Genomic DNA, 15824 nt, shown 5'->3' with positions numbered 1-15824 from the left:
CAAAAACAGCAAATGGGTGCAAAAGCCAAAATCAATCATGTCTACTTGCAACCATATCTACTGTTTCCCAGATGAGAAGGTTGGTGACCTGGCACAGCATTGCTCAAACTGCCTCATATATGAAAGCTCCTGCAGAGAGAGCATTTTTCATAATAGAACAGTTAATTTAGGTGGAAATTTTAACAAATCAACTTTACAAGGTGCATTGATATGGAACATTTCCCTATAGTTGAATAAATTCAAACCAAAATTTGAAGAGCCAGAAGAAAAAAACATTGTGCAGTTTCCGGGTTTTAAAAATGGGCCCAAATTTAACGCCCACCATTAACAAAAATTTGCACCATTTTAAAACATTAATGACACTAAATAAATTGTTTTAACTCATATGGAAAATTTATTTTCTCCCACTAGCAAAATATTGCTAGTGATCGGAAATCTTGTATCCTTTAAAAAGCTGGCAAGGGAATAGAATCTCCAAGATTCTGTACTTACATCTCTGCCTCGACCTCTGCCTCCTCCTCCTTGTCCTCCCATCATCGAATAGGATCCGCCTCCATACTCGTTGCCAGAATAACCAAGCATTCCCCTCCCCCGAGAGCCTACAGATGAAGGCTTCGAAAGGAGTGTAGAAAAGTTGTTGTAGGAAGAGTAACTTCCTCTTCCTGTTTCCGAATCAGCCCACACCCTAGGCATTGAACTTGAATGTGTGTAGCTGTCATCCCAGTTAGACCTGCCATTATCATATAATCGGCTCTGGCTTCTACCTTCATAAGGGTCAAGGTATTGATCACCGAAATTCCTGTAGGAGCTCTCGGATCGATCAGGATAGCTATCCCCATAGCGACTTCGTCCTGGTTCATGTAAATCGTAGCCAGATCTATACAGATCACGGCCATCCAGAGCAGACCTGGAGTCATGCGACTCATAAGGTCCATACCTGGAAAAATTGCACAGTAAGGAAACCGGTAAAGTTACCAGTGACATATAATATAACCAGAACAAAACACTATTTACCTGCTAAAAAGGGTTCAAATATTTATTCCCTTTTTAGTAGGTATATTATCGTTCATGTATGTATAAATATACAGCATTAGTTAAATTACTAAAAGTAATTTGAAAATAAGTTTTCAAACTCAAAGGTAGCATTTTACCATCAGTGACTATGATTTTTGAAAATCCTTTGCAGCATACAAGATTTACCAGTTTTTCAGAACAAATGTCATAATTGTATTGAAATTATTAGTCAATGGATAAATACTGCAGTTTGTAGTAAAAGTAAGGCTACTTCATGGAAGTTGCCACTTTCCTAATTTTAAGAAATGAGTGAAAACTTATTTACAGTAAAGTTAAAGCATTTCACTAAAATATTAAACCCTACCTAGAATATGAAAGCAATTCAGTTAGCCATAAGCAGCCAACATTTATAATTGTCTGAGCAACTTGTACAAATTATTCAAATTAATGTTAACAAACTGTTCTCTTTTAAAAAATGATTTAAATGTGTATAGAGCTTTTGTTTCTTTTTATCTTGTAATAACAATGTTAACTCATTTCGCTTTCATATCCACAGCTATTTACTATGGAGATTTCTAACAACTTTGAAGTTGTACAGGGAAGAGTCTCCAAATCATCAATATACTTACATGCAACAGAAATTCAATATCTCTTTCATGAACTGAAGGGCAGACACATTAATAAATTTGTGCCCATAATCTTTTCAACTAAATTTGTAATACATTTTAGCACCTAGTGCAGATGCAGAATCAGAACACGTCCCACCTTACTCATGCTCTGAGATACTAATTTCTGCCCTAGATTCAAACAACTTCAATTATAACTTTAAAGATTTTCTTCCTCCTGAACAAAAGCAATTTTGAACATTTACAATTCCTTTCACATGTAAGCATAGAAATGACATAGACCCTACATTAAACTGCAAATAGTACTGGCTCTTGCAATCACAATATTGCAATTAGACTCCCAAAATTCAAGTGGGCTTCAACAATCAAACCAATACAACTTTGGGACACGTGGGTCTTAACAGGCTCAATTCAATGTACAGCAATAGCTCTATAATGCCCTTAGAGGCATCACTCTAAGTCCCCTTTCTAGTATTAGCATACAACACTTACTTCTATATTTTTCCTTTAATTATACAAATGATTTTGAAATTAATGCAATGTTTTGAGGGTACATGTATGATGTGGTTTTGCGTTCATTAGAAACAGGCTTAAAAAAAAACAAAACATGAATTTTTGCTGTCAGGGAAAAGAAGACCATGGTCTCTCTCCCCTGCAGAGTTACAAATGGGTCTGGTTTCCAAAGATTTTTTTTTAAGTTAGCAGTGTTTAGACATCTCAAACTGCAAACATGTAGGATCAAGCAAAAGTAAATGTGCTCAATAAAGTTTCAATTTCTATCTGTTAAGTATCCTTTGGCTTACTAAATGATAAAGAGCAATGCTGGGGAACATAATAAATGAAAACTACTAATATTTCAATGGAGTTTAGCTTATCTGCATCTAAAATTTAAGATGTCTATATAGAACAGTGGACAGGTTAAATAGGTATTCTTCACAATAACCTGTTATTTCTACAAATCACATTTCTATCAATCCTTTTCATTTTTAAAACAACCTTAGGACATTATTTGCCGAGGTTGAATTCCCAATGGAAAAGAAAATGTGCAAATTTTACTTTAAAATATCCAATTTTGGCAAGAATGGATCTAAAAGGGACAAACATTTAAAAGCCAAGGAGAGAGTTAAACCTTTCTAGCTATATATTTTTTTAAAGCGAGACTACACAAACTGAAATACATTTCAAAGTTTAATCATCAGCTTTGGTGTACATCATGTACTAATCAGCACTAGAAAGCAGGCCAACACTATTAGCCCCAATTTAAATATTAATAACTCAGCAGTATTATTTCAAGATAAACTGCCTAGTTATGTTAAGATCTTAACATTGGTATCCATCACAATATTAGCGATTAGGTTCATGGTTAAAACAGATGAGAATCACCAGTCTATCGACAATAATAAGCTACTAAGCTCATTTCACCTACCTTTCATTCCTACTAGGATACGATTCCATATAAGACCTGGAGCTCCCATAAGAACTTCGATCATAATCACCACTCATCATTCCTTTAAATGGAAAAAAAAGTTACTGTTCAGCTAAACTCTCAGTAAAATTCCATACTTCCATTCAACAATTCATGAAATATTTATAGAACCATTATTCACCAGTAACATTCAAACATAAATGACAGAGCAGGCAGATAAGCTTTGCATCAAAGCAAAAGGGAGACAAGATTATCTAAGTGCATGCAACTAACCGACAGGGAGAGCTAGATTGCCCGAATGAACATTTCCCATTTCCGTTTTCTCTGTATTATAGCATAAGTATTCAGCTTCACTTTCCCATCTTGTTAGCTCTGTGGGTAGATATAGAACAAAATGCAGCACTTGGTCATACAGGTAAGCGTGACCCCAGGTCCAACATCTGTTCTCATCTTGAGACAGATTGGGAGTGGGTGGGAGAAGATATCCACTAACTTATAGAAACAATAATTAAGCACCAGATGTGTTGTGTGCTGCTGCTTGGTCAATGTTCACATGTAAAGGTACAAATTGAAATAAACATTTTTAAAATTTGTAAAAAATTCACAAATTCTGACCCACAGTCCAACAGTTCAAAAAACAAGACTGAAAAGAAGCTCCCAAAAGCATTCCGTGACAATTACTAACAAATTAGAACATATTAGAATACATGTCAAAATTGTAGCTTTATCCTTGGTTGTAAATTTTTGAGGGTATAAATTGACACTCCTGTAACATTGCCAGTTTTGCTGCAATGGCGATGTACACACTAAATTCCGTCTTGCCAATTAAACCACACACCTTTTCCTTAATAGATGAATTTATTGAGTCAAGCTGAATGCAAGTGAAATTTAAATTATAAATTTGGCTTCCTTAGCAAATATTTCCATCCCTCAAAACCCTACAGAAACAAAAATGAGACCAATTGATTTTGTCAAAAACTCACCCACTCAAACCATCACAAATAACCACATTCAATAGATTTAGAAATAAATTACTGCACGAACTATTAAGATTTTTTTGTTTACAAAGAGTGAGATGGGAATTTAGAGATTATGTGTCATCTAATTCAAAAAGAAATATCAATTAAAGCAAAACTATTAGTAATCAGAAGGTTTCAGACTTTTGCAAGATCCAATAATTGAAATTCCCAGGGAAATTTCAAGATATTACTTGTAGCAAACTTCTGCCAAAGAGGTGTGCTCAAATTCAAAGTTGATATTTGGTTGTGATGGACATTTTTCACAAGCCTGTAATGTCAATTAAGTATGCACAATTTTGGGTGGTCCCTTTAGTGGCCAAGTTAAAATGTAATCAGCCATTGAAGTGACCTGAAGCAGAATGATCAACTGTTAAACTTCCATGCCCCAGCTCCACTTCCTTCATCAATTTAAAAGGAAGGGTGATGAAGTGGTTATTGTGGCATTAGAGGGAACCATGTTGCTGCAATTTTCTCACTGACAAATAAAGATTGCTTTGGTCTAATTTTAATCAATGTTTTCAATTGCAAAATTGAGCCAGTTATGTTTACAACATGGAAATTTAAGATTCGACTTCTAAAATACATCTGTAGAGAAAGTTAAAAGATTTCCCAACAACCTAGATTTCTACAACAACAACAAATCGATTTTCAAATGTTGTTTCACAAATTAAAGTTAAATTCACTTACTCTACTTCCAAATTACCATACATATTTGTTCAAAAGTCGACCCCTATTTTTGGCCAAAAAAATCTGGAATTTTCCATACATCTCATGTAAAAGTTGATCCTAGTTCCCCCCCTCCCCCACCCCCCCCCCACAGGTAACAGATCAACAGTTGCAAGTACCTGTACTTGATTGTTCCGATGAGGAAATGAATTTTGTAATTATTGTTTTGATGTACAATTCATACACATGGTTATGTTAGATTCTTCAAGTCCATTATCAAACAAGCACTAGAATTATTGGTAGAGTAATTCGTGTGATTATTACAAAGTAACATCACACCATCATTTTTTATTCAAGCTGTATTATAAGAATTTACTTCACTATAATTACTGTATCCCTTTAATGGGTATTTAATACCATAAAATTACAAAAGACTTAACACAGCTTAATCAGCAAAGATGAAGATCTGTACGATGATATCATTCAGCCTGATGATTAGGACGCTTTCTTCAGCATTGAAGAGTGTGATATTACAGGATTTTAATGAACTTTTGTTTTAAATGCTTAAGGTGTACCATGTAATTGTTAGCTTTATTATGGCAATTTTTTTTTTAACTTCACATTTTTGTATGCTTACCGTAAATAAAAGTTTTCTACTGGTAATTATTTTTGCTTGTCTTGTCATTATTTATTTTGATAACCTGATTATATTTTGTGGCTTAAGATGCATTGAACGCATAAAAATAAAAATGCAGTAAAGAAAATGAAACCCAACTCCCTCATCCAGCTATGATGAAAACAGAAAATGTATTTAGTGGCAATACCATTGTTTGAGTGAAGAGTGGTGCTGTGTATCATTTTGAAATCACCAGTATAGCCTTAAGCTGCATTGAATTACAGTAATTAGAAATAAAAATACAGCACTGATAATACTTGGTACCATACTATTACATGCCTGTAATAGAGTGACTTTAACGATGAATATGAAATTGTGGTTAAAGGTTTTATGATGCAAGCAGGTATTTTAGCAGCCATGTGCAAAGTATTATGGTAGGAATGAGTAAGGTAATATGATGTAAAGATGAACTTTAAACTGATTTCATTAGTCTGTTGGGTGTGATGGATACAAATCAAAAAGCAAATGTAGGAAAACATTCTGAAGTGCTACAATGCCTCATTTATGGTTTGGTTACCTGGTCGGACGTTCATTTTGATGTGCAGAATATTATAACTTTAATTAATTGTGTTTTTATTCTTTATTCGTTTAGAGATCATTTGGACTTCTGCTACTGATACGGTATTTTGTATTCTAGGATGAATATCCATATTAGTTAATCCCATAAATTTAGCATTAAAGAAAGTCTAGAAAATTTGACTCTCACATGTGTATATATGGTAATTACATTTTAGTTTACAAAAATTAAACTAAATTAACATAACAAAACTGCTAAACTTAGCATTTGACATCATTGCCAGTTACTCTACCATCAATTTAATTAGATTTTCTACTGATTGCATCAAATTTTATGCGATATTGTAAAACGATTTAAACTACACAACTAATTATTTTTTTAAATTTAAACATACAGCACAATAGCAGGACCTTTTGGGCCACCCAGCCAGTGTTGCTCGATTACACCCAATTGACCTAGAACCCTCAGTATATTTTGAATAGTGGGAGGAAACTGGAGCCCACGGGAAAAATCCAGGCAGACCTGATGAGAACATAACTCCATGAGACAGCGCAGAGACTCGAACCCAGATCTTCAGTGCTGGTGTCGTAACAGCATTGCACTAACTGCTATGTTAACTGTGCCATCCATAGAGCAGATGCTATGTAGATTGATCTTTATAATAAACAAAGTGCAATTTTTTGGCAAACTACCAACATCTCAAATATCAACTGTTTATAAATAAAAAGGTCAATTTAAAGATGAGAACTAAATTGCAACAACATATTCACTTTTAAGTATCCCAAAACTTACAGCATAATATATGAATAGAAAAATTATCAGAAGATCAGACTACTTAACATGTACACATATCTATGATGTGAAATTTATCACAGTTACTTGGAAAATTACCCACTTTTTTCCAATTTAGCCATAAAAATGAGTTCAATACAGTAGAAATATACTACCTTAAATGTTGAAAAAATCCATCATTAGATACTGCCCGAACTTTAATTTGCAGCTGCAAGGGTAACCTTTTAAGTTGTAGAACTTCAATGTGAAGCCTGAAGCAGTTGATAGTAGTCAGTGACCGGAATAACTGTTTGAAATGAATATTACTGACAACACATTCAATAACCCCATTATATTTGGAAACGATTGTGTAGTTTTGATGTAACTACATGTTTTGAAAAACCTAAAAAGATGGGTAAATATTGCAAGAAAGCTGCAAATCACTCTTAAAAATGACTGCCATTATATTAACAGGCAACCTGTTTGAAGCATGAATGTCTGTAGGTGTGATTGTAGCAAATACACAAAAATGCTGGAGGAGCAGGTCACAGAGATTCCATAGGTCGGAAAAGATATATAACCAATGTTTCCGGTCTGAGCCCTTCTTCCAAACTGCTTTTTGTTTTCTTGTTTAGTCAAATGTCATGGGGAGAAGGCCAGGAAGTGACCCAAGTGGGAAAATGGATCAGCTCATGATTGAATGGTGGGGCAGCATCAATAGCCTATTTCTGCTCCTATGTCCCATGGTCTCTTCCTACATTACCTTGAAGAAGGGATCAGGCTTGAAACATTGGTTATACATCTTTACCTCCTATGGAGGCCAGAGTTCCTCCAGCATTTTGTGCATTTACATTATAAAATCTAACAGATATTTTTGAAATAAAAATGAGCCTATCAGTTGCTTTATAAATTAAACATCAAGATGTCAGTCATAACACAAATGGTATTGCAGGGAAACTGAACACAGATTATTTTGAGAGCTATGCCAACTAGTGATAAACAGCCATTCAGATCCCACCTGATTTCCAGTTATCCCGGCTGCTCCAACTACTGCTGGTTCCACTGTTTAACCATTCTGATCCACCTGTCACCAAAGAAAACACAAATAATTATGTTGCCAAATTCAGTATGCAGTTATTGCTCAATTTACCAAAGGGATCAGATCCTGGAAATGTTTCACCAAGAAAACATTCCTGAAGCAAAAAATATGGGAAAAATGCATTATGGCCATTTCAAAGAAGTCTGTTTTTATGTGAATCAGTGCCTCGTTACAGTGAACATTTGTAAATGAGGAATTATTATAAATACAATTGAAATGCCCAAAATTCTAAGTTAGCATAGATGAGATCGCTGTCAATTTATGTAATTCCTGACCTGTCCAGTGCCAAAACATACAAAAATCCAAGTAGTGCTTTTGTTTAAAAGGGAAATAATAGACAAGGCAAAGAGCTTTATCTCACACTCACCACTGTTAATGCTCAGTCCAATTCCAACTTACTTCAATGTTCTCAGTGAAATATAAGGAATATGCTTTGAGACATGCATTTTCACATTCATAACACTGTTGGTTTCCCCTTGGATGCACTTATCATCAAATCTTCACCCAACTATTTCAATTCATCAACTGAAGCTTTATTACAGGTTGAACCTCTAATCCTGCGACATCAGGACCAAGCCATTCCCAGACCACAGAAAATGTTGGAAAAACAGAAATTGGCCCCCAAGGGAACCCCTTAGGTAAACATTGTCAAAGGTAGAACAAAGCTTAAAACAAGAAATAATAGGCATGGTGCATCACCTTTACAGCGCCAGCAAGCGAGACTTTTAGTACAAACTCCTTAAAAATGGTGTGGGACTCGAACCATGGTCCCCATCGCTGGCGCTGTAGAGGTTGAACCTGTCACCGTTAGTACAAACTCCTTATAGGCGGCACAAGGCTCACAATCGCTGACACTGTAAAGATTAAATCTGCCATGATCAGGACCAGGGTTCAAGTCTTGCGCTGTCCATAAAGAGTTTGTACTAATGATGGCAGATTCAAAAAATGCTGGACCACAGACTACCAGATTATAGAGGTTCAACCTGTATTAAGTTTTTCCCATTACTAGACATGTCACTTTGACACAATGCTACAATAATGACAACTTTTAAAATCAAGTTGAATTTTTTCCCCCCAGGTCTTGTTATACTTGATCTCGATAATTGCACCTAATTCAAAACACTCATTTTTTTTTTCCATCACTTTATCTTAATTGTTCCTCCTTTAACTGTGACTATAGCAGCAGAAGCATAAAATGCACCAACCTTAAATTCTTTTCCCAAATTTTCTTTATATGCTATAAGCAACACATCTTACAAATGCATTTGTTCCCAACATATTTTTGCATACCATTCATTTTTATTTTTATAACTGAAGCAAATTGGAATGTTTTCTAAACCACAATTGTCAGTTAAAAATTTGGTAAAAAGCTAAATGAGAATGAAACAAGATTCTACAAATATATTAAAAAGGGTAACTAGGGAATCAATTCCTTCAAAGATCAAAGCAATCACTTATAACGATCAGTTCACTGATCTTAGCTCCAACTTCAACAGCATTGCCCAAAATTCCAAGACCTAGCCCTCAGCCCTGCCCTCTGCAGCCAGATCCTCAACCTTCTGAACTGAAGACCACAATCATTGAGTACTGGTGACAACATCTCCATGGGAATCCCAATACAGGTGCCATGCATGGCAGCATACTCAGCCCTTTTACTCGTCATGCACTCATGATACCATGGCAAATCCTGCTTCAATTCCATCCATCAATTTCTAGATAAGACAGATCTCAAACAAGGAGTGCTGGAAGCAGATAGAGAATAGAGTAGACTGGTAGCAGGACGACAACTTCAATGTCTACAAAACAAAGTGGCATGGACTCACACTCACTCATATTGATGGGGCTATAATGGAATGGTGAAGACCTTTAACTTTTAAGCATAAACCTCACGAACAAACTCCCCTGGTCTAACCACAATGATGCTATGGCCAAGAAAGGGTCATCACCCACAGAATCCTCCCCTCAATCAACCAACTTCACCTCCCGCTGCTACAGGAAAGCACCCAACATGCTAAAGGTCTAATTTTACTCAGTCTCTTTTAATTTAATGTTAAACAATATTTCTCAAGTTAAAATGCTGTATTTGTATTTTGAATAAGTTAGTTGTGGGCTGGTACAGTGTCACACACAAGTCACAGCACATTTACAGATTCACCATTGTACTCAGAGTCAAAAAGACAGAGTTAATGGATATGAAGTGGGTTTTAATTATTCAAGAACATGGAATGTTTGCTTTATTAAAAACTGAAGTATCCAAGTACTCAATAAGAACTGCTGGGGAAGCAATCTGTTTTAAAAAAAAACATTCAAGCCTCTTGAACAAGAGAAATAATACTCAGGGCTATGTGACTTAAAAGTCTTTGAAACAGAAGTGAGGTCATCTTTCGGTATACACGACAGAAATATGAAAATCAGTGGTTTACAAGAAACTGGGGCTGGCAATTTTTAAAATTCTAACAACTGTCACATGATTTTGGAGAAATAAATTATCGAATTCAGACATTTTTAATTCAGTTCAGTTTGAAGAGTACAGAAGTCAAAGACCTGTTATACATAGGGATTGAAATCTTCTTAAAGACAGGGTTGAGTTATAGTAACCAGAATAGGCGCTATTGTGTGTTTTTCCCCTGGAAAAAGGGAAACAGAGAATCAGTGGCTTTGAAATAAGGAAGTCCACTTTCCTGTCTCTTTGGAAAAAAAAGGACAGAATTCTACTGGGTTTATTTTTGCATGGCCACTTAGTTTAAACCTTTTCTGGGTTTGTGAATTTATTGTGGAAGAAAATAGCCTCATCCCAACTCTGAAAAGAGGGCAGAATTGTGATTAGAGAGGCCTGAAGACATGTTTAAAACCAGTTTGAAATTATTTCTGAACTGAAAATTTAAGACCTTCAAGCAAGACTAAAATAATGCTGTGTGGCGGCTCACCACTAGGCAGGCGAACTGGCCCCACTTGTAAGCCACGCGGTGGGGCAGCCGGCCAAAATGGCGCCGTCCGGGGGTGGGGTCCCTTCCTCCCAGCACAGGGCTTATAAGCCCGCGCTGAGGGACCACGTGATGCCCGGATGACGTCAACGCCCTCCAGCGCGGTTCTCAGCCAGGTCCGGGCTGGGTGTACAAGTGCAGCCCAGCAGTCTGCAATAAACTAGTCTGCTCACTGAGCTCAACCCGCCTGTGTGTTCTTTCAGGAGCTGCCGCTACAGCTGAAGCTTTAAAAATTAACTTTTCAGAGTGGGACTTTATTACACACAAACATTTAACATTTGCGCATAGTGGGGTTAAATTTAGAGATAAGAAATGTTATGTTATTAATAGATGAAGGACCAATTTCTTTTCTGCTCTCATTAGTAAAATATGACTTCTTGCATTATTTGACTGTACTTTTCTTTTTAACACTATAGCCTATACCTTTGCTTCTATTCTTGCACTACGGGCTGCACTTTGTATTGGGAGACTTGCCTGGATAGCATACAAAACGTTTTTATTGTTTCTCCGCCCTCATGATGTGTGGAGGCTCAGGGAGTGGGTAGAATGGTCTTAAATTAATGCAGAGACATGCAAAATTATGACAAGGGTCATACTCAAGAGTTATTTTCCTGGGGTAGGAGAGCCTAAACTAGATGCAGATTTAAGGGTGAACAGAGGAACTGGTACAATTAAAACACTTAAAAGACATATAGACAGGAAAGGCTTGTGAGAGACACAAGCCAAATGCAGACAAATGGAAGTAGCTCAGGTGGGAAACTTCATCAGCATAGGGGAGTTGTGCTGAACACCTACTTCTGTGCTTTTATGATTCTATGATCGGGTTATTATTGGGCAACCCATCAGGGTCAAGACTGACTTGCTTCCTCCACAGCTCTAATGCGCTGCAAGATGCTGAAGAGTCACAATCTCAGTTAAAGGATCATCAAGATGAACTCACTCTCCATCTCCACAAGTGAAACAAAATAAATGCTGAATCTGGAAACCTTAGATCAGGGGTGTCAAACTCAAATTCACGGTGGGCCAAAATTAAAAACTTTGACTAAGTCGAGGGCCGAACTAAATATTTATTGAAAATTTTCAACAACATCTGCATGTTTTCTCTTCTTTCAACATATTAAAATAAATGTTTAATAATAGTTTTGGATAAACTCTTTCCAGAAGCATTAACAAATGAGAAATAAAATATTCAATAAATAATATTTTCCATAGAGGATTTGTCAAATGTTGCTAGTGTGCTGTCGAATAGTAAAATCTGAGGGCTATTGAGAATGTGGGAGAATAACATGATTCCCGAAACAATCAAATGGGTGACTGATTGTGGGCATGAACTCTAGCAGGGTTATTTGCCATGCCCTTTTTCCATTGGTACAGATATCCTTTGATTTACACACTTTTCAAGTTTTATGCCTAATGAGCTTGTATCCAGGTGCAGGACCATTTTTAACCAGGAATATATTTATCACTGTGACATGAAACTATTGGAAGATTGTTTTATCCTGAGATTAAAGTTCATAATACTTACTCAGGCCTGCGTGCGGGAGGGCGGGGGTTTGCGGGCGATCGGGTTGGACATCGGCTCTCGCTGCAGGGCAGCATCTCGGCGGATCAGCGGCCCCGTCACCGTGAGTCGCGGGTCGGCCTGCGGCAGGGAGGGGGAGTGGGCAACGGTCCTGGCGAGGTCAGGCCCGAGGCCTCCGGTTCCGCGTGCTGGGAAGCGGCCTTGGCTTCCCCTGACACCGGCCAGGCCGCGCTGCGGTGGGGAGGGGGGGGCGGGACACGGCAGTGCGGGGGCATCGGCTCTCGCTGCAGGGAGGCATCTTGGCAGATCAGCGCCCCCGTCACCGTGAGTCGCGGGTCGGCCTGCGGCAGGGAGGGGGAGTGGGCAACGGTCCTGGCGAGGTCAGGCCCGAGGCCTCTGGTTCCGGGTGCTGGGAAGCGGCCTTGGCTTCCCCTGACACCGGCCAGGCCCCAAAACCAGAGTCCATGGTGAGACCCTGCAACGTAAACAGAGGAGGTGGGGGCGATTAGCGGCTGACGCCAATGCATTCTGGGATTTACAGTATTAGCTGTGCATGCGCTATACTGGCGCGGCAGCCAGCAGGCCACCTCTAATACATTTTTTAAATGATCTTGCGGGCCAAATATAATTATATCGCGGGCCAAACTAACTTGTTTTTCTCCTTCCTCCGCAGATTATGAAATATTAAGAATCATCAACTTACATATTGACTATTAATATGATACTCTTTTACCAAGCATGTTGCTTCATTGATTAATTTCCAAAGTTTTCTTTGTTCGTGATTAGAAATCTAGCAACTGCAGTATGCTGTCATTTAAGTCATTAGTATAGGCTCAATGAAATTATGTAATTTTGCTTGTCATTAGTCTGTATTAGGATTAGATTGTTCTTTAGGACCACTACTTAAAAAAACTTGAGAGTGATCACAAAGTGATACTTGGCCCCACAAAAGAAAGGATAATTTTTTTTCTGATCATCACTCATGATGATCACTAGATGGAGCCCAAGTGTTATTATAAATGCACATTTTGCATTCAGATCAAGAATGCAGAATCTTAAAAGTAAAATCATAGCGGCCTGCATTTTCAGAGATCAATTCAAGTATTGGGATTTCATCAACACTTGAAACCAAAATCAAACAAGATTTTCATATGTGCTTTAAATTTGTTACCAGCAATACAGAATACTTCCCCTCCCTGTGCAAGTTAGTCTTTTCCAATGGAATCCTGGGAAAAATATCACGATTTAATATGAACTCATACCAAACAGTCCTGGAACCCAAGGTCCAAGTGAGGTTTTACTGGGGCTCTAGGCCATAAATAAATGCTTAGTAAGATGTCCCTCAAAACTAATGTACTACAACCAATTGAAGAAAACAGGGGATTTTAATCATGCAAATATTCCAACCTTTCGTACTCTGAATAAAGCTTAAAAGGTGAATTAGAAACCATCTTGTGGATTCTTGGCTGCAAAAATTCTTCAATGTGATTGTTCTGGAAAAATTATGACACCATCTTTGCTAAGCACCAAGAATTCCTTCAAAATGGCAGTAGACATTGGAAAAGCAAAAGTCTTCACCTCACATTGTTAGCTCCATCTTGGAAAGTTCTGAAGATAGCATTAATTTAAGTTTTGCCATTGCAAATTTTTGGCAATAACAGCTTTAACACAAAAAATACCCCACCAGAATTGGATTTTTCAGCCTTCTATAATGATAACTTTGTAGGTTGTAACATTCTACACTAATCAGTTTTCTTTCTAAATACTGTAAAGAAAATCCAAAATTCAAGCAACCAGCAAAAAAAAAAAAGGAAAATAAAGAGGGAAAGATTACAGAAGTTTAAAATTAGCACCCTCGCCATTAGTTTGCCAGTCACACCACATGCAATCTCAAGCAACTGGAAAATACACTCATCTGGCATCTACTAATTCATATGGGTGCTGGGGTTTTACTATAAAATCTTTTGGAAGAAAAAAAGAGCTGCACAAAGTAAAACTAGAAAATGTGACACAGCCAGAGGACACAATGCTTGCCAATGAGGAAGAACAGCCAAAAAAAGGTGCACAAGAAAACTTTTGGAAAGGGTTTATAGATCAAAATGGCAGATGTTGTTGAGTCAAAACAAGGGAGATGCACAAGAAGCCAGAGCTCAAACAAATCACAGAGCAACATCATAGCATTTCTGCCCTTTTGCTTCCAAAAGTTATCTTCCAGTATTAAGACTTGGAATTTGTTTGCAAATGGAAGAATTTAACATTTAAATTCAATCAGTATTAATTTGCACCCAATGGCCGAAGTGAATCACCTGAACTTACCCCTGCCGAGCCCCTGCACTTGGCTTCAAGCCATTGGTCTCAGCAGCCAACGGGTCCCGGCCTGCCTCCGAGTGATTGGCCTCCCAATACTTACTGCAGGATTATAAAGGACTATGCTTTCCTTTGCTCTCTCTCAACTCCTCATGGCCCCAGAGTATAAGCTTCAGTATTGGGTTGGGGTGAGTCCAGAGGCCAGATAGAGACATGTCCGTACAGGTGTAGGGCCATGTAGGGTTACCTTAATCTGATTGTTTACTGGATGTAGGCTTGTGCCATTCCTAAGCTTTGTCAGTTTTCCCTCATTAACCACAATGCATATTCATCCCCTTGCAACTGTATGTTTAAGTTAATTTAGTGTTCAGATTCTATTGTTTCCTCTGCATCTCTAGAGAATAAACTTGTGCTTTGTACCCCGATCTGGTTCTTAACCTGTGGGACCCACATGAACGTTCACTTTATAACACCATCCTAAGAAAACAAAATGAAATAATTTGGCCTGACATCAGCAATGCAAATGTCATGCCCACTCATCATTTTCAATCAAAGAGAATGCTTTATTTTGGCGCAAATATGCCCATATTTTAAAGATAGTCCATGTGTGCAATATTAAGAACCATGGATCATTGGATTTAAAAAGAAACTAGGAGACAGGATAATTCATCTAAGAAAGTACTGAGATGTCACAGTTTTTTTTCCATGAAGATTCTTTGATTATGCCAGTTTCAGGAAAAATCAAAGTGTTCGAAAGGAACTTGGATTCACTTCAGCTGGAATAAAGGGGTCCCAGAAGAATAAGCATAAAGAAGATGTGAGGAAAAGGAACCATTTAATTCATCCCATTAAATGTAAATTAGAGGCAACAAATGATGTCAACATGGAGAATAGCAAATTTATTTACTTTCTTATTATGCTTGTGTATATACCAGGTCTTTTAAACTGTCATTGAAAATTGGGGGTTTCACAATTTCCAAGTACTCCCAAAAGGGATCCATGAGCTAAAAAGTTATGGAAGTCCTGCAGTAAATGAATTTGAGACTAGCTTGGAAGCAGGGTGTCAACTGATAAATTAAAGAAATACAGTAACCAAATTTTTAGAGGATGGTTTAGCATAATGAAGACTATGTTCAAAACCATACAGTTTCATTGAGGCAAAATGAATTCATTAAAGTTGGTGGATAATTCTACTTA

At 37.4% G+C, this 15824-nt stretch overlaps 1 protein-coding gene across 1 annotated transcript in view; it reads right to left on the bottom strand.

Moving 5' to 3' along the window:
• The window catches only part of znf326 (zinc finger protein 326), a 43905-nt gene that overhangs the window by 20841 nt on the left and 7240 nt on the right, over positions 1 to 15824 (bottom strand). The window contains 4 exon segments of the mRNA XM_069942381.1: positions 493 to 937; positions 3067 to 3148; positions 3340 to 3438; positions 7734 to 7799. Coding sequence (XP_069798482.1) covers positions 493 to 937; positions 3067 to 3148; positions 3340 to 3438; positions 7734 to 7799 — 692 coding nt within the window.

The sequence above is a fragment of the Narcine bancroftii genome, chromosome 5 (assembly GCF_036971445.1).
Source record: "Narcine bancroftii isolate sNarBan1 chromosome 5, sNarBan1.hap1, whole genome shotgun sequence".
Taxonomy (NCBI): Eukaryota; Metazoa; Chordata; class Chondrichthyes; order Torpediniformes; family Narcinidae; genus Narcine; species Narcine bancroftii.
The sequence above is the reverse complement of the archived record's forward strand: the minus strand, read 5'-3'. Positions and strand labels throughout refer to the sequence as shown.